This window comes from Onychostruthus taczanowskii, unplaced genomic scaffold (genome assembly GCF_017590055.1).
Source record: "Onychostruthus taczanowskii isolate IOZ18803 unplaced genomic scaffold, ASM1759005v1 scaffold13, whole genome shotgun sequence".
In the NCBI taxonomy this organism is placed as follows: Eukaryota; Metazoa; Chordata; class Aves; order Passeriformes; family Passeridae; genus Onychostruthus; species Onychostruthus taczanowskii.
Window position 1 is genome coordinate 15,377,479 of NW_024498462.1, and position 17,914 is coordinate 15,395,392.

A 17,914-nucleotide genomic window follows, 5' to 3' on the forward strand; every position below is an offset into this window, starting at 1 on the left:
ATGTGTGGTTTGTGTCTGCACAAACAGTGTCTGTACACTCATGGCTGTGAAAGGGGAACAAAACCACAGATTTTATGATGGCCTGCATTTATTTGTTAGTTCTGGATGTTCCACCTTTCCTGCTATGCTTGAGCATTGCAGGAAGTGCAGTGCTCAAAGGTGCCCTGGCCTCAGGGCACTCGGTGTGCTCGTGACAGCCCCAAACACAGAATTTAGGATCTGTGTGAAATGCTGTCAAGCTGAATTTTTTTTTTTTTTAACTGAAATATGACCATTTGGGGGTTGTCAGGCTGGAAAAAAAAATTATAATGTGTCATAATTCTTAGCTGTAATTTTGAAAATAATAAAAATATTTCAAATTCATAATTTGATTTTAAATTGGCTTTGGACAGTGACCATAAATATCAAACTTCAGCCTGAAGCAGACCAGAGTTTTTCAGCCAAGTAATAAATCACTGGAAATGGGGAGTAGTTTGGCATCACTTTATCCTATCTCTGCATTTGTGCTACAGAGTAGAAGGAGATGCTTTGGGTTATCATAACTTTCCTAACTCCCCTTCATTTTTAATCCTACATACTGAACACAGAGTACTGTATTCAACTCATTATGTCTTGTGTTCAATTTTAACATATCCATGAATCCAAGCTATGGCAGAGCTTTGCTTTTTTCCTTTTTTTTTCCTTTTTTTTTTTCTTGCCACTTTGCAAACCGGAATCTTCATTTTTAGAAGAGATGTTTCTGTGCTTATAAATGCTGCCACTATTAGCATGTGTACAAGCAGAAACGCAGGCAGAACATTCAAAGCAGCTCAGTTTTGAAAGCACGGATTTAGGGGTTGATCTAAAGAATATGCTGCCCTTTCATTTCATTTTGAAGTAATTTAACTCTGTTTTTTCAAACCCATTCTACTCTAAAAAAGAGGGAAAATTAAACCCCAATGAGTTATAAGTGGAAACATTTTGAGATGCTAATGATGGTTTTCGACTTTTCTGAATTTCATCTTCTTCCTTCCTTTTGGTCAGAATGTTTACTGACTTTGAAAACAAGTTTTGATTGTCTTGAAAATTTTGTTTGTTTGCTTCTGGATTCCTTCTTGCACTTAATGGCACAAGAAAAGCACCCTAACAAAACCCAAACTGTTCAAGTGCTCTCAGCAGAGCCTGGGTTCTGCTCACCAGGCAGGTAAGTTCTTTCAGCTGTCAGCAGTTCCCCATCTTCAGGAGGAGGGAGCTGCACTGATCCCTCAGATGGTTTCTGAGCTCTTGGTGGCATTACTGTCAAAGGACATGGTGGTAGAACTATTGCTCTGTAGCACCCACAGAAGTGAATATATGCATGAATAGAGATTTTTACTTGGTTCTGGTAATTCTGGTTTCATTTTCTATCCGATCTGCATATTCCAAAGGATTAATTTTGCTCTCCGTCTCCTTTCTCTCCTAGCTTTGTTTAACCTCATACCTGTGGGTTTACGAGTGGTGGCGATTCAGGGGGTTCAAACAAAATTATATCTGGCAATGAACAGTGAAGGATACCTATACACATCAGTAAGTAAACGTTTTAAATTCTGTTCTCAGTGGAATCGTGCTAAATGAATAAATTGCTGTTGCAAGGGATCTGCTAATAGCCTATAAATGTGAGTTTGGCAGCAGAGTCAGTGTGGTGGTGATAGTCTGCTTCTGGTTTGTTAATCTTTTCCATCAGGAACACCTAGGGTTGTGTGGAATCCCACTGTGGTGCCTTTGAATGATCCCAAAGTGTGAAATACAAAACAACCCCGAAGAATAAAGCAAAACCCCGAACAGAAGGGATCATCTCTCTGGTCCCTGTGGAGTGACTGGGCTGGTCAGAGTGGGGCACTGAGGGGAAGGGACAACTTGCTGTGTCCCCCACGTGCCTCAGCCTGGTTTGTGTCTTCCTGTAGGATCTGTGTTACTCCAAGTAAAAGGAATTAGAGAAAGTAATTCTATTTTTTTTGTCTGGCCAGGATTTTCAAATAGAAATTGTATGGCTTCAAGTAAGTGAGTGAGTAAAGAACAGCTTTATTAGTAGTTTTGATGAAGAATGTCCATTAATAATTTTCTGTGACGTTTCTCATGAGAGCAAACAGTGTTTTTATTTAAAAAAAAAATTAAAATAGACCACTTTTCAATTAAAAACATTTAGTTGAACTATCTTCAGGAGTTTTAATTATACAGTTTTAATAGATTTTTCCCAAGGAGGAAAATAGAGGAAAATGTATTCTATTATCTACTACAAATTATTCTCTTCTGTAAGAGTCCCTTAATCCTGATAAAAATTAAGCAAACTTATTCAAATCTCTCATTTATTTTGCAATCCTGACAGCTGGGAGCAGGGGCAGCTTTGCATATTTTTTCTCTCTCTGCCAGAGCAGGAGCAGATCAGGCCTGGCAGTGCAGGGACAAAGGAACATTCCAGAGAGCGCTGGGTTTGTGCTCTCCGTGCAGAAATCTCTGCTTTCTGGTGGTGTTTGTGCTTTCCTGCAGAACTCACCTCTGTCTGGGCAGGGCTTTACCCTGCAGTGCTGTCCCTGCTCTCTGACACAGCCCTGAGCCCACAGGCACCTCTGACATGATGAGCATCACTTCCCGTTGCCCTGCTGGGAGGAGAAGGGGCAGAATGTGACCCTGATTTCCACTGAGTGCAGCTTTCAGCTTGGTGTGCATCTTAGGCAGAGCTCTGAGATTCACTTTGGTTGTAATCTTCATTCTTTGCGTTGATTAAGGGTGGTTCTTCACATGGTTGTGTTCCCTTCAGTCGTGTCTGCCTTGAATCCTTTCATATCTTTGAATTCCATACTTGATGTCATTGTAAAATTAACTGCTGACATCTCTCTATTTACCCCTTAGTAATAGTGGTCATTTTTGTTTCCTTATTAGACAACAATATTTTCTTACATTTACTTTTTAGTCTTCTTGAACTTGATGGGCTTGGCAAGGCTTTAAACAGAATTTTGTTGTGTGCTTCCCCAAATTCATACTTCTAAATTTTCTTCACAAAGACAGGTGTCCACTTAATTTTTATCTGCTTTTCTAAGAGAAATTGTCACCCAAGTTCTCAATAATCCTGGGTTTATCCCATGCTGCCTTCTGTTTTGGTTGTTCTGTTCTTTGCAATAATCACAGGAAACTCTCAGGGGGAAAAACCAGCTCTTGTCCCTGTCAGTGAGCCCAGGGAATGGACAGGGCTGGTGAGGAGCATCTGCCCCTGCTTCAGCCTGCCAGAAATCCAGTTCCAGCACTATTTGTCAAGTGTTTCTAGCATTTCTTTTGCTGATAATGGTCCTTTCAGCAAGGGATGCAGTCTGACAGCCTGGTGCATGGGAAATGAACTCTGTATTTTGGGCTGTATTCCTGGTTGATATAAATGAGTCCCAGGAGAGCTCAGCTGATTTATACCAGCTGAACACTCACCTGTTCAAGGAAAGCCACCAGGGAGCCTGGGGAACAGATCAGCTCAAGTAAGTGACATCCATCTACACATCCTGAGGGTTTCAAAGCCCCTGCAGGGATGTGTTCCTGAATGGGATTTGTCAGGAGCAGACAGATGGCAACATGGGATTGATCGAGTGCAAAAGCCCCACAAAACACTGTCAAGTTCCTGAAGCAGGAGAACAGGGGAAATAGAAGGGCACTGAAACTGTAGATAAACATAGCAGATAGCTGCACCATTTCCAGAGAGAAATAAAATTAGCATTGGTGAAGCAGTTGAATAAGGAGAGAGATTGCTGTGGTCTCTGTCACGATCCCTTGGTTTTGGTTCTGTTGGGAGCCTTGTGTCTGTGCACAGGGCACCCAGGTGTCAGCCTCAGTGTGGTTTGCCTCAGCCCCGTGACTGTGCTGGGCAAGGAGGTGGATTTTCTCCATGGGAGGATCAGTGGTGTGTCATAAATCTGCAGAGAACAGATATCTGGAGTTGGCTGCCAGCATTTATGGACAGTTTGCAGCATCTGTCAGTTAGAGCAAAAGTAAGATGTGTAGGGTAATGATAAAAGCTCCTGGGGGACAAGGCAGCCATTCAGCTCAGCAAAAGAAAGACAAACTATGAAACCAAACATGCAGTTCCCTACATGTGTTATAGGGGCACATGGAGGTCCTGGCCTGCAGGGAGGGGAGGGGACCACGTCCCATCTCCAGATCACAGAATCCCCATCTGAAATGGTTTCTTTCCTGCAGCCAGTGTCCTCCCAAGTCCATGGCTGGGTGTGACTGCTCCTCCCAAGCTGAACCCACCCTCAGAGTTTTATTTGGAGGAACTTTGTTAGGAGCTATTTGGAGGCACAGCTCCTGGTGCTTGAGCATCCTTTCCCCGTGAAGACACAGCGTTTGATTCATGCCTCTCACACCAGCGTGGTGCTGCTGCAAGATGACTTAAACAGTGTTATGGCCTGCTGTCTTACGTAACCATCATGAATCATTTTGTGGTTTAGGTTGCCTTTTATTTCATCTTATTTTTCTTTCTATGAATGACCACGTCTTTCACATGACCGCCATATATGCCCCACTTGAGTGTTTCTGGTTTCATATCCTGTGAATCCCATGTGTTGTTTGCTTGTCTGGAACATTTGAAGGCTCTCTTTGGCAGACACGCAGTGCTGGAGCTGTTGCTTTCTCATTAAGTGGTGGTGATGTGGCAGAGGAGGCTCCCAGCTATGCAGAGCAGCAGTGGGTGAGGCTCCTCCAGGGGAGGGTGGATGGAGGTGCAGGAATTGGGTGTTCTGCATAGGCTGAAACAGCCCAAAATACACCGAGTTTAAAAACAGCCTGTGAACCTCCAGCCATGCATTTTCCATTAACCATTATGGTAGAGTTTTTCAAACCATGTCATGACTGTCAGTGAAATGTGTATTTTTCCTAGAGAACATTTCAACGCAGGTGATTTTGTGCTTGTTTCTCCTGGGTACATTGTCAGAAACAGCAGAATTAAATATGTGCTGCTCCTTGCACAGTTCTGGCCAGTCTCAGGAGCAGTGCAGCTGAGCTTGGAGAGAGGGTTCATTTCCCCTCTTGTCTTGCTCTGGGTTTTACCAAAGCATTTCATTTCCCAGTGTCACGGGCAGCTCCTCACAGCTTCTCCCAGGCTGGAGGGAGCCCTGACCCAGGAGAGTCCTGTGCCCTGGCCACGTGTGACAGGGACCAGTGTGCCCACGCCTCCCAGCCCTGCAGCCTAGCTGTGGGCAGTGCAGGGCACTCAGCTGCTAGCAAGAGGTGTTTGTGCTGCCTTTGTTAATTATTCTGGGATGAGTACTTTTGATTTGATATTGCTGCTGGGCGTGGCTTCCTTTTGCCATTTCTCGTCTGATGGCACTTGGTGCAGAGCTAGCAGGGGTTTAGGGAGCACTTTGGTATAAAACCCTGGGCAGAGCTGTGTGTACAATTTACCCTAAGAGAGCATTCAGCCAGCATTGTCCTCTGTATGTAAAATAAACTCTCATATCTACATTTGGTACCTGCGCTGAAAGTAAATATTGTGTGAAGCATGCACGTTGATGATAGCCAAGAGAACTGAAATGTGATTAAATTCTCAGAGTGATTCAAAAATTGGTTTTGGTGAGTTGGAGAGAAGAGAAGTTTGTGCATATTTTAATACTGAGCAGTGCAGTGGAGACCTGCTGTAGCTAATGGGAATGGCTGGGGCATTTATAATGAATTTCTGGCAAAGAGCATTTTTCCACCTCAGGGAAATAGCACAAACCAAGAGATGGGGGAAATAATCAAAAGCTTCATCTGGTTAAACTTGCATGTCAGTATAAATCATTTTTTACCACGAATGCAGACCACACCTGAATGCAGTTGATTCTCTTCAGTGCCAGGGTCTGAGGTGCAGATCCATGGTTTCTGTCCCTGCCAGCACCGTGCCCTGTGCAGCTCAGCAGGCTCACAGCTCAGAGGATGCTCTGTCCCTGCCAGCCCTGCCTGCTGCTGTGCCCCACAGGGAGCAGCTCGGGGCAGCAGGGGACAGAGCCTGCCCTGAGGAGGTGCCCAGGCCCTGCAGGAGCAGCCTGAGCTGATGCGTGCTCTCTGAGCCCCAGGCACGGGCGCTGCTGCAGGTGGTGCCTGCAGCTCGTGCTGCACGCTTGGGTGCAGCCCTGCAGCAGTGCTGCAGCACGGGGCTGGGTGCTGCTGCTGCCTGGCACTGGGGGAGCCTGCTGGGTCTCCCTGGGCACCACAGGCAGGGTGTGTGCCTGGCAGCTTTTGGGGTGGGTGTGAGCTGAACTGCCTGCAGTGCAGCTGCAGTGCTGCTCACAGACGTGTCCCAGCTGCTGAAGGGACCTGCAGCCCTTGGCTGAGCTCCCCCAGCCTGTGTGGCCCTGCTCTGAGGTGTGGGACACTCCTGGGGAAGCAGAGGCTCCCTGCAGCAGGAGGAGAGCTGTGCTGGTGCCAGGGTTGTGGGCTGGAGGGATGGTGCTGTTCCTTCAGGTGCTTGTCTCTGGTGGCACCAGTGTGAGCCCAGATTTCTGGGGACAGACTGCCTGTCTGCAGCAGGGAAGTGCAGATGGCATCATCCTCCCACGGGAGAATTATTAGGAGATTCAGCAAGCTGCAGGTCTTGAAACTATTATGCTGCTTTTCTCTCCGAGTCATCCCCCCGGCATCTGAAACCCCCGAGGTGCTGCTGTGCCTGCAGCCTCGCTGCAGGTGCTGGGAGCTCCCTGAGAGCCCAGGCATGGCAGGGCTGCTCCAGGGCTGTGCTCTGCTCTGATCCTGGCACACCTGGACAATGCTTCCCCAGCAGAGCTGCTGCTAAAAGCCAACAGTGAAGCTGCTGTTTGTGCAAGAGGAGTCTAATGTCCTGTGAGATAAATAATACACATGCAGAGTAGATAGGAGACCAAAAGTGCATCCTCTTCCTTCGCTGGTCATTTGCTAATCAGTGCCAAAGTCCTTGGGTGAAAAAGCAGAAAGGTTTTATGAGCTCAGACATTAGACACTGCTCAGAGCAGAGGTCAGGAAGCTCAGAAATAGGGCTGAAATGGCAATGTAGCTCCTAACACCCAGTTTTTCAGTCCATTGTACTGCTCACTGAGGTCACAGTGACACAAAACTACCATGATGACAAAAAAAAAGCCTTGGCAGAATTTGGACTCAAGTCTGAGAGCTTCGCACCTTGGATCACACTGATCACTTTGAACAAGGGGTTTTGGCCCTGGACCAGCAAACCAGGAATCCTGAGCTCCAGGGCTCCCAGGCTACTCCCAGCTCCTCACTGGCACACTGCAGAGCAGGTTTGCAGGCAGAGTGGTGAGCAGACAAGGACTGGAGCTGCAGAGTGGAGGAGAGCACTGCCAGCTCCTGGATCCACTGGATTGGTGTGCTCACATCACCAGAGGACAGCTCAGCTTGCTGGGATTCAGCAGAGCCAAGGAGGAAAGTGCTGCTGTTCTCTCCCCAGTGTGGTGGAGGTGCAACACCTCAGGAGCAGCAGTGTGGGCACCTGTGGGATGTAGAGGTCCATGCACACCAGGCATGTGAGCCTGCTTCCTGCAGGGCTGGGCTCAGTTCGCTGGGAAAATAGCTGTGCTAGTATTTATGTGGATTTTTGAGGTGTTGATTACTTTTCCTCATCTGTGTCAAGTTCAGAAGCAAGATCACATTCCAAACTGACTCTGTTTCTTTAGAATGTGACTTAATTAAAAGAAAACATCATTATGAAACCTTGGTTTCTTTCCTGCACCTGCCTTTCCTTGTAAAAAGCTGTCTGCCTGCTCTGGGAAGCCCAGAAGGGCTTCCCCTCCCTCTGGTGCTGCAGGCTGAGCTAATGAGCAGCTCTTGTCACAGTGACTCAGCAGAGCCCTGCCTGGAGCTGCCGGCACCATGGCTCAGCCTGCTGAGGGTGAACATCTAACCAGGGTGCAGCAGTCAGGCAGGCTCCCAGGGCTCCCCAAACCAACAGGAGTGGGCTGGCACTGCAAAACAAGCTCAGAACTAGAGTAGGAGCTAACCCAGGATGGCACTGCAATGGCAGGCTCATCAGGGTTGTTAAACTCCCAGAAGTGTTCTCCACGCAGCTCGTTGTTCAGCTGGGAGCTCCTTGCCATGGATCCCATCGTCTGTGTGGCTCCCAGCACCACGTAGGTAAATCCCTGAAAGGAAAATGCTGTAAGTGCAGTGGTGTTGTGTTTGCCTTGGAGGTACCTGGGGTGCCCACCCAGCAGAGGCAGGGTGGAGAGGAAGGCAGGATCCCTTTCCCTGCTCTCCCAGGGGCCCCTGCAGCTAGCCAGGGAGGTGAGAAAGGGCGTCCTGGCTGCTCAGTGCTGCTGCTGCCTCCTGCTGATGTTTGGGTTGGGGGTGCTTTTCAGGAGCTGTTCCTGCTCCGATGAGAAATCCCCAGAGTGTTCAACCTGCTCACGGATGGATGGCAAGGGTGGTGAGGGTGGAGCAGGGTGAGAATGGCTGCAGGAAAAGCTGTGTGAGGAGGTGGAGGTGTGCTGCTCCTGGAGTGCCTGTGCTGCAGGACAGCCCTCGGAGCTCTGGCTGTCCAGCAGTGCCAGGACAAACGAAATTCAGCAGTTCTTGTGCTAAAAGTAGGTAAAGGGCAGCCCAGTTCCCCAGAATTGCTGTCCATCAATCCAGGCTGTCATCAGCAACTGATCTGCCATGTGGGGGTACTCGGAGCAGATTTATTAAACACTTCTTTGTGTCTTCTTATCTTTGTGTTGCCCTGCAGTCACAGCTGTGCTAAGAGGAACTGCATTCACTTGTGTTCTACTTGGCAGCCTCCAGAGAAATGTTTACTGCTCCTGGCCGTTTACATCTTTTCAGCAAGCCCACAAAAAGCATCTTTTCCTTGCTGAACTTTTATTGCAAGGGGTGAGGTGCAAAAACTGAGAATCCAGCTCGACTACAAAGAGTTTTGGCTCACATTGTCAGTCAAAAGGCTTCTTTTGAAAAGAGTACTGAGAAATACTGATGGGGAGTCAGTGGGGGAGGAAAAGGAGTCCTTAAGCCCAAGATTCAGAGTTCTGTGGTTGCTTTTGAGAGCTGCAGCACAACTGGAGGAGGTTTCCAAAGGAAACTCTGTCACTTCAGTCCCAGTCTGAATGCCATCCTCTTGGCATGACTCCTGTGTGCTGGAACCAGAGCCCCCTGAACGAGTCCTGGAAAGCAGGAGAAACCTTCAGTGTGGCACAGAAGCTTCCCAGGAACAAAGGAAATGGAAAAGTTGTCATATTTACGTTATGCCTTTGAAGCCTTGGTTTCAGAAACTAACTTTTCCATAAGATCGTTCTTGGAGTTTGACCTGCTGGGCTCCTGGATAGGAAATATAAAAAGGGTCTGGGAAAGGAGAAAGTCTCTTGAATAGGAATGGTATTAAGAAACTTGCATTTCTATACTGAACTGCTTTCATTAGGCAATGTAGGATTGACAATGGAATCCAAAATTACAAATTGATTAGGGAGTATTTGGATATAATGCCTATATAACAGCTTTTACCAGCAAATGGGATGGTCTGAATAGTTGAACTGGTAAGGCCTTTCATATTTTACATTCTGCTGATGCTACAGGTGCCATCACATTGTTTTTCATTTTTGTAATTCTACCCAAACAGCTCTGAATATTGAGCAGTATGGTTCTTCTAAAATGGAATCCGCTGGGGAGCTAAGCAAAACAGGCATGATAATTGGTGAAGTGCAGTTCTGTTTATTTAAAGCCTCAGGAGGTATCTAAAAATCAGAGAGCTGGGTTCAGAATCGCAGCACAAGACGCTGTCTGCTTTAGCAAGCAGTCTCCCCTTTCCTTACACTGATCACTTTGAATGCACAGAAATAAGGGATCAATTTAGACCCTCCATCCTCATCCCCAGAGCATTTTCAGATGTTAAAAAATCCTGTCATGAGATAGCAGTGTTCATCTTGAGCCCAGCTATTGGTGGGACGTTGCAGTTGAGCTGACTGTGAGTGGGCAAACTTCTAAAGATTTGTGAGCACATCTCCTCGAATGGCAGCTCCAGGAGTTGCTGTTTTAGCAAAATGGGTTTAGGGAGCTGCAAAGAGTGGGCTGCTCCTCACCCTGCCAGTACTCGTGTCCTCCAGCTAAACTGGAATACAGTATTTTTAAAGTGAGGATATCTGATGGAGCTGGTACATGAATTAGAAGTAGAGTTTCACAAATACAAAGGTTTCAGCTCAGGTTTCAGGCAGAAGTTCCCATCAATTCTCATTCTGTTCTTGTTGCTTCACACCAGTGTGCTCAGAGCTAGCAGAGCATCTGCTGCCAGCTGAGCCATATTGACACCGACAGAAGGCACAGTAAGCTCAGAGTAAATAAGTGAATGATCTGAAACAGAACAAAAACCATAAGAAATTCTAATAAGTGAAATAGACACAGTTTGAAGTGCAGATCTGTTGCCTTCACCTGATAAACTAAAGAGTTTAATGGGCTTGATATTGCAAATCCTTTCTCATGTAAGTAATTCTTACTCATGCAGTTTCTTTGACTGCCAGCCAGAGGGAGAATTAATTTCTCTGAGTAAAATTTTCAGGATCTGGACAAGACAGTCATTGATTTACAATATGAGATTTCTGTGTCATTAAGAAATGAACAGAACGTTTGGGAGGCCTGAGAAACTTAATGACTAAAAAAGAGCCTGGAGTCAGGCGGCAGGGCCTGAAGCAGCCCCGGGAGCAGCAGAGCCCTGGTGCCAGAGCCCTGGTGCCCGAGCCCTGGTGCCTGAGCCCTGGTGCCCAAGCCCTGGTGCCCGAGCCCTGGTGCCAGAGCCCTGGTGCCCAAGCCCTGGTGCCCAAGCCCTGGTGCCAGAGCCCTGGTGCCCAAGCCCTGGTGCCCGAGCCCTGGTGCCAGAGCCCTGGTGCCCGAGCCCTGGTGCCCGAGCCCTGGTGCCCAAGCCCTGGTGCCAGAGCCCTGGTGCCCAAGCCCTGGTGCCTGAGGGGTGCCTCTGTCATGGGCCAGCCTGGAGCCCTTGGCTCGGAGCCCTGTCTGGCTGCAGCCCCAGGCAGGAGCTGGCCTGGTGTGGCAGCCCAGCAGAGCCAGGTGTGGTTCTGTTCACAAGCACTGCTCTCAGACGCCTGCTGCTGCTGGCCCTGCCCTGGGAGCTGCACCTGCTGGAGGCTCTGTGGGATCCATCCCTGCTGCTGCAGGGGGGCAGAGGCTGCAGCAGGGCTCGGCCAGGCTCAGCTCGGCCAGGCTCAGCTCAGCCAGGCTCAGCCCTGCAGGCAGGCTCTGCACAGCCAGGCTCAGCACGGCCAGGCCCAGTTTGGCCAGGCTCTGCACAGCCAGGCTCAGCTCGGCCAGGCCCAGCTCAGCCAGGCCCAGCTCAGCCAGGCTCAGCCCTGCAGGCAGGCTCGGCACACCGGGCACGGGCAGGGCACAGCCAGGCTGTGCCAGCACCACTCAGCAGCTCTGAAGTTCTTGCCTTCAGCCGAAGCTGTGGTGGCCCCAGTGTGGAAGCCAGCTTTGGTGTGTGCCCTAGACACAGACCTGCAGCCTGCACCACGGGCAGCAGAGCTCAGCACAGACTTCCCTGGCCTTCTTCTTGGGGAAATTATTGCAGCTGTGCTAGGAAAGCCCTGGAAGGGCTTTATGCAAATTGTTGATTCCTACCGCATTAGTAATTGTTTCCCAAATTTGCATTTCTAATCTGTGAGATGCCAGAAAACACCTGTACTAAGTGATGCACTAACTGTTTATATTTCCTTTAATTATACTTGTAGGAGCAGTACCAGAAGGGCAAGCATTTACTATAAACAACCTGGAGCTCTTAAAACTAAACAAAACCTTTTCTTCACAAAATTATGTCCAGCAGCCATGGCAGGGAGAGAACATTCCTGACCCATGGGGCACTGGTGATTTCTCTTGCTCTGAGGCAGAGAAAGGCCCTGTTTGTGCACCAGCTCTATGCCAAGTCCTCCAGGGCTGTCTTTAGGGGCCTTACAGCCATTTCCCCATGAGGAACCCCTGGGCATCTGGAATTTCCAGCTGAGAGGGAGGCAGTCTTGATCTGCCAGTGGCTTGGGAATATCTGTACTGAGGAAATCAACCTCCTTTTGTGCTCTTAGGGGAGAAGATGAGTACAGTCATCCTGGCTGGGCCATGAATCATCTGATGAAGCTTCATTTGCTACCCAAAGCAAACCCTCTGCACTTGCAGCCCTTCATTTTGTTATCACAGCACTGACAGTAAAAGAAGACAAGTTTATTTTTCCTCTGACAGTCTTCTAAACAACAGTTGCTTCTCTTATGGAACAACTGGAGTTAATGTGGGTACTTGTGATAGTTGTGGCCTTTGCTTTTAGATACAGCAATTATTCACTCTGTAGGGTTTTTACTGACTAAAGCAACGTTGGTAAAGTTAGATTGTCATTAGGCTGATGCCTCTGGAGCCATTTGCTACTGTAAGGCCAACTCCAAACATCTCTACTCCTACTCAAAACAACTGTTGGGTAACCTAGAAGGGGAAATTTCCTGGGCCTTGCAGGTGCTCAGGCTGTCCCCCCACATCACCTCGTCCCCGTGGTACCTGCAGCAGGGTCACACATATTATGAAGGGAAGAGTTTGATCCTTTGTCTGATATTTTAGCATCTTTGACTCTCTGGTAGAGAGTCTGGTGGGGTTTTGCAGGTCATGTAGCTCTTAAACCAAAATCTAAGCACTTGGTAAGTAAAACCTACTGTGAAAATCCCAGTTCCCATATAAATGCTGAGGGTTTCTGTTCAGGACATATTCCCCGTTCAGCCCTTCTTGCTCCACCTCTGCCCCAGGATGTGAGCCCAGGAGTGTTCCAGCAGCTCAGGGAGCCTCAGCCATCCCTGAGCATCGTGCTGGTGGTATCTGACACCTGGGCTGTCCTGGGGACACCTGGGCAGTCCTGGGGACACCTGAGCAGTCCTGGGGACACCTGGGCAGTCCTGGGGACACCTGGGCAGTGCTGGGGACACCCGGGCAGTCTTGGGGACACCTGGGCAGTCCTGGGGCCAGCAGCAAAGTCAGCTGAGCTGGTGAGCTGGTGTCCCCTGAGCAGGAGACATGTCTGGGCCAGCAGCACGCAGCAGAAGCACAGACTGAGGATGACCCAGGGCAGAATTCAGGTTTCCCATGAGATGGGGGAAGGTTTCTTTCCTGCTGGCTGTGACAGGCTCGGTAAGGAGTGAATTTGCTTAAGAGCAGCAGTGCATTTCCCAAAATCCCTGCACTGTGTGAGGCTGGCACAGTGTCCCCAGCCTGCGTGTCCCTGTCCTGCTGCTCAGGGCTCCCAGTGAGGCCAGCTCAGCCCCTGGGGGGCACAGCTCTCCAGCTGGCACTGGCAGCTCCTTGCGTCCCTGGCCCAGCCCAGGCGGCTGCCAGAGCTCGAGGCAGAGCCCAGAGAGCCTCCTCAGCTGGGAGCCCCAGGATCCCACTCCTACCCCGAGGTGCTTTGTAGGCTGGTGCTCTTCTGGGGTGGGCATTGATTCCCCACACAGCTTTTATTTGGGTCAGAGACTAAAAAAGTCCATCTGCTGTCATTGACCAGTCACAAAAGCTGTCTGTCTGCTGCCAGTGCCCTTCCCTGAGATGGTAAAAGACAACCTCCCTTAAGGTAGGGCAGGGTTTATTAACAGAAGCCATTAGTGATGAAAAAGAAAAGATTAGCTGAGAAACAATTCTGACCTGCACAGCCTTATCTTTTAGTCTCCTTTCTCCTTGATATTTTCTGCTCCGAGAGTAAAAACTTTAATATAAGCCCTACATTTTTGCATGCATGCATATTCAGGGTTGTAAATGAAAGGAGGTTGACAGTTTTGCATTTAGTAACTTCACACCCACACACCTCTTTTCTTTCTGATGCTGACACTTCAGCCTTTGAAGCAGCTCCCAGGAGCAGTCCCCGGTGCAGAGAAGTGAGATCTGAGGAGGGAACCTGGTTCTGCTGCTGCTGGCACATGGCACCTGGAAGGGGCTTTGAAGAAGGGCCCTCTCCTAAAGGAGCAGCTCAGAAATGGCTCCTCATTAGCTCAGGAGGAAGCCTGAAGCCACTTTAAAGGAGACACTAAGTGTGTCAAGTTGTCTGAGGTCTTGTTAAGCCTGGGGAGAGCAGGTGGAGCCCTGCAGGGGCACCAGAGGTGAGCTGGGCTCTGCTGCTGCCCCAGGGCAGGGCCCTGGCCTGGCCCAGGGACTGCACATCCCAGGGGCTGCAGGGCCCGGGGGCTGCACATCCCAGGGCCTGCACATCCTAGGGGCTGCAGATCTTAGGGCTGCACATCCCAGGGACTGCCCATCCCAGGGGCTGCACATCCTAGGGCTCCACATCCCAGGGGCTGCACATCCTAGGGCTCCACATCCCAGGGGCTGCACATCCTAGGGCTCCACATCCCAGGGGCTGCACATCCTAGGGCTCCACATCCCAGGGGCTGCACATCCTAGGGCTCCACATCCCAGGGGCTGCACATCCTAGGGCTCCACATCCCAGGGGCTGCACATCCTAGGGCTCCACATCCCAGGGGCTGCACATCCTAGGGCTCCACATCCCAGGGGCTGCACATCCTAGGGCTCCACATCCCAGGGGCTGCACATCCTAGGGCTCCACATCCCAGGGGCTGCACATCCTAGGGCTCCACATCCCAGGGGCTGCACATCCTAGGGCTCCACATCCCAGGGGCTGCACATCCTAGGGCTCCACATCCCAGGGGCTGCACATCCTAGGGCTGCACATCCCAGGGACTGCACATCCTAGGGCCTGCTCCTGGCCCTTGCCTGCACTTTCCTTGGACACCCGTGGGTTTCTGGGGGCACTCTGCCATGCCAGCAGTGGGGCTGGGTGACCTTTGGGTCCACCCAAACCCTTCTCTGGAAGGGCTGAGTTCCCCAAAGAGGGCAGAGTTCCCCAAACAGGTCAGGGTTCCTGCCTCCCAAACAGCTGCCTGCCCTGCCAGGGGGGCACCAGAGGCTGCACTTGGTGCTCCCCACTTTCCCTCACTGCTTGCATGTCAGGAGCAGCTTGTTGGTCCTTACTGCAGCTGACTTCTCGTTTCCCTTCTGCTTGCCACTTCCTCTCTTTCAACATCCACTCTTTTCAGTAGTTTATTTATTCCATTTCTCCTTTCCCTCTCTAAAATTTATTCCATCCCTCTCTTTGCCAGCAGAAAGGACAGATTTACCTCCCTCAGCCCCTCCCTCCTGCTCCCAGCATCCCTGCAAGCCTGCTTCCAAGCCTGCTGGAGCCAATGGCAAGTGTGTGGCTATAAAAGTAACGAAAAAATTCCACATTTTGGAACAAAAGGAGTGGGTTTAAAACCTGTTTCTTCTCCCACTTGCTTCAGAGGACACCCTGGCTTGGGAGGGCTTTTCTTTTCCAAACACTCTGCTCGAAATAGGCATTGGTTATAAAAAAAGCAATTTTCAATCTGAAGTGGGGGTGGTGGGCATACATATTCAACTCAACTCATATACATTTTGGGTAATTTAACATTTCCATAAGTAGGCAGTCTGTGTAGTGTAAGCCCCAGTGATCCTTAGCCATTCACAGCAGAGCACATGGGTACATGAGCTCTGTTTAAATTAGCAGCAGTGTTTGCCTCTGGGAAATAACAGTCCCAGGTAAAAGGATGTGCTTGAATTGCCTTTGCAAAGCCTTTGGATGAACTGCTTAGGAATGTGATCATCTCTGCCAACGAGGAGCTGTATCATTTAAGCACTGTGGTTTTTGTTTGAAAGCCAGCTTGTTAAAAAAATATGTGAAAGTGGGCAAAAAGTGTGCTGCTTGCTAGGGAGGGTGTGCAAGGTCTGAGTCTGACTGGGGTGGGACACTTAGCTTTTGTTATTCTCTTCAAGGGGCCAAAAATGGAGTCATGGAAAAATCCACTGGTAAAAATAAGGCTGGAAACTAAGCAGAGAATTACTAAAGGAGAAAGTCAGAGAGAGAGAATGAATTAATAAAGAACAGAAATAGGGAAAGAAAGCAAGCAGGATAATATAAAATATGGTAGAACAAGTATATTACACATCAGACAGCCATCCATCACATCTGAGTGGATTATTCTTAACTAAGTACACATGGGCAAGGTATTAATTTAAATCTTTTTTCATGTAGAAAATGACTCAAGAAGAGAAGTGTTGGGAAAGCATTAATGAGTGGTGAGGAAGGTGTGTGTGCTGGACCCCTGGCACACAGAGCTGGGCATGGCTGAGCCAGGCGAATGCAGGCATTCCTAAGGAGGACTCAGCTGGGCTGCATCTTCTGTCTTCTTTCTTCACCTTCTTAGAACATGCAGTAATTTCCCTCTGAGGAAATAAATTTTCTCCAAAACTGTATATTTTCTCCCTATGCACATGTGTATCTTTTTCCTTCTGGTCTGGAATGCACTTTTGCACAGGAAGTTTTAAACTACCATTTATACCAACCTGTGTCAGCACGACCACTGCATAGTTTTCTCCCACCAAAAGAAAAAACCCTTACAAATCCTTTATCTGACTTTCAGTAATGAATTCATTCCTTTACCTGAAGCTCAGTGGCTCATTTTGAGTGAGAGTTCTCCTTTCCAACACAGCACCCCTGGGGCTCGAGGTCATGGCAGAATCCTCTGCAGCTGCATGGCAGAGCCAAGAGGGAGTGTTTGACCCTCTGTGGGGTTTTGGGGGGTAGTGTTTGACCCCCTGTGGGGTTTTGTGGGGTCGAGTTTGACCCCCTGTGGGATTTTGTAGGGTCGTGTTTGACCCTCTGTGGGGTTTTGGGGGGTAGTGTTTGACCCCCTGTGGGGTTTTGTGGGGTCGAGTTTGACCCCCTGTGGGATTTTGTGGGGTCGTGTTTGACCCTCTGTGGGGTTTTGGGGGGTCGTATTTGACCCCCTGTGGGGTTTTATGGGGTCGTGTTTGACCCCCTGTGGGGTTTTGTGGGGTCGTGTTTGACCCCCTGTGGGGTTTTGTGGGGTCATGTTTGATCCCCTGTGGGGTTTCTCATCCTCTGCTGACTCTGGGAGCTGCTGGTGGCAGATGATTCTCACCATAGTTCATCCTGCTTGATTTCTTTTTCCTGCCAAGCTTAACAAAGACGTTCCCTAAAGTTTCTAAGTTCACCTCAGCTGCAGAAGTAACAGCAGGCATTTTGGGGCTGTTTTGTGGGGAAATGCACACCTTTCAGATTTATTTCAGCTTGAAGAGGATTTGAAGGTACATGTTAAAATTGTCCTGAAATTTTTTGACATCGAGAAGAAAAGCATTAGCATGAGTGAAAAATATCTGAGATTGTCAAGTGGTGTGAAATATGAGAGTAGAGGGTTAGCACAGAGGCTGTTTCCTCCAGCCTAAATTAGGTACTCAGTCAGACCTTCCCCATGAGCCGAGTCACACTTGATGGAAACGACCCATTTATAACAGTTTTACCAAGGGCTAGCTCATGACAGCTGAGCATTTGGGCTTCTTTGGTGATTTTTGTCTCAACACTTGCAGCTTGTGATAAAAAAGTTTTAAAGCCTTAAGGAAAGTTCATCTTATTTTTCTCTGTTGGGAAGGAGCAGCCATAGAGCCAGGCCAGCTCGAGGTGCCCCACAGTGCCCAGGAACAGCTTCTCCTGGCTGAAGCTGGCCCTGGAGGAGCTCTGTGTCTCCAGGCCAGCCCTGTTCCAGAGCTCTGCACAGCCCTGGGCTGGCTGAGGGCAGAGGGATGGAAGGAGGCAAGTGGGGATGAGCCCAGGGCTGTGGGAGCAGCCAGAGCCAGCATGTCAGAATGTCAGAGCCACCCTGTGCTGCACCCCTGGGTGCACTGCCAGCCCCTCTGCTCTGTGCTGTGCCAGCGTGGGGGACATCTCCCTGCTCCTTGGATGGCCAAGAAGTGATGTTCCTGCAGCCTGCAGAGCAGTGGTGTTTTCAGAGCCCAGAGTGCTCCTGTCTGCCTTTGCTCTGACCTATTGAGCTGTGCAAGTCCAGCCCTGAGAGCAGGGATCACGGAGATGCTAGACTCAATGTGAAGT

At 49.3% G+C, this 17,914-nt stretch overlaps 1 protein-coding gene across 5 annotated transcripts in view; it reads left to right on the forward strand.

Annotated features, from left to right (window-relative positions):
- Positions 1 to 17,914, forward strand: part of FGF13 (fibroblast growth factor 13) — a 193,229-nt gene that overhangs the window by 155,142 nt on the left and 20,173 nt on the right. For all 5 annotated transcript variants that reach the window (XM_041396399.1, XM_041396398.1, XM_041396401.1 and 2 more), the window contains one exon: positions 1,442 to 1,545. In XM_041396399.1, the coding sequence (XP_041252333.1) occupies positions 1,442 to 1,545 (104 nt within the window). The remainder of the gene's footprint in view (positions 1 to 1,441; positions 1,546 to 17,914) is intronic.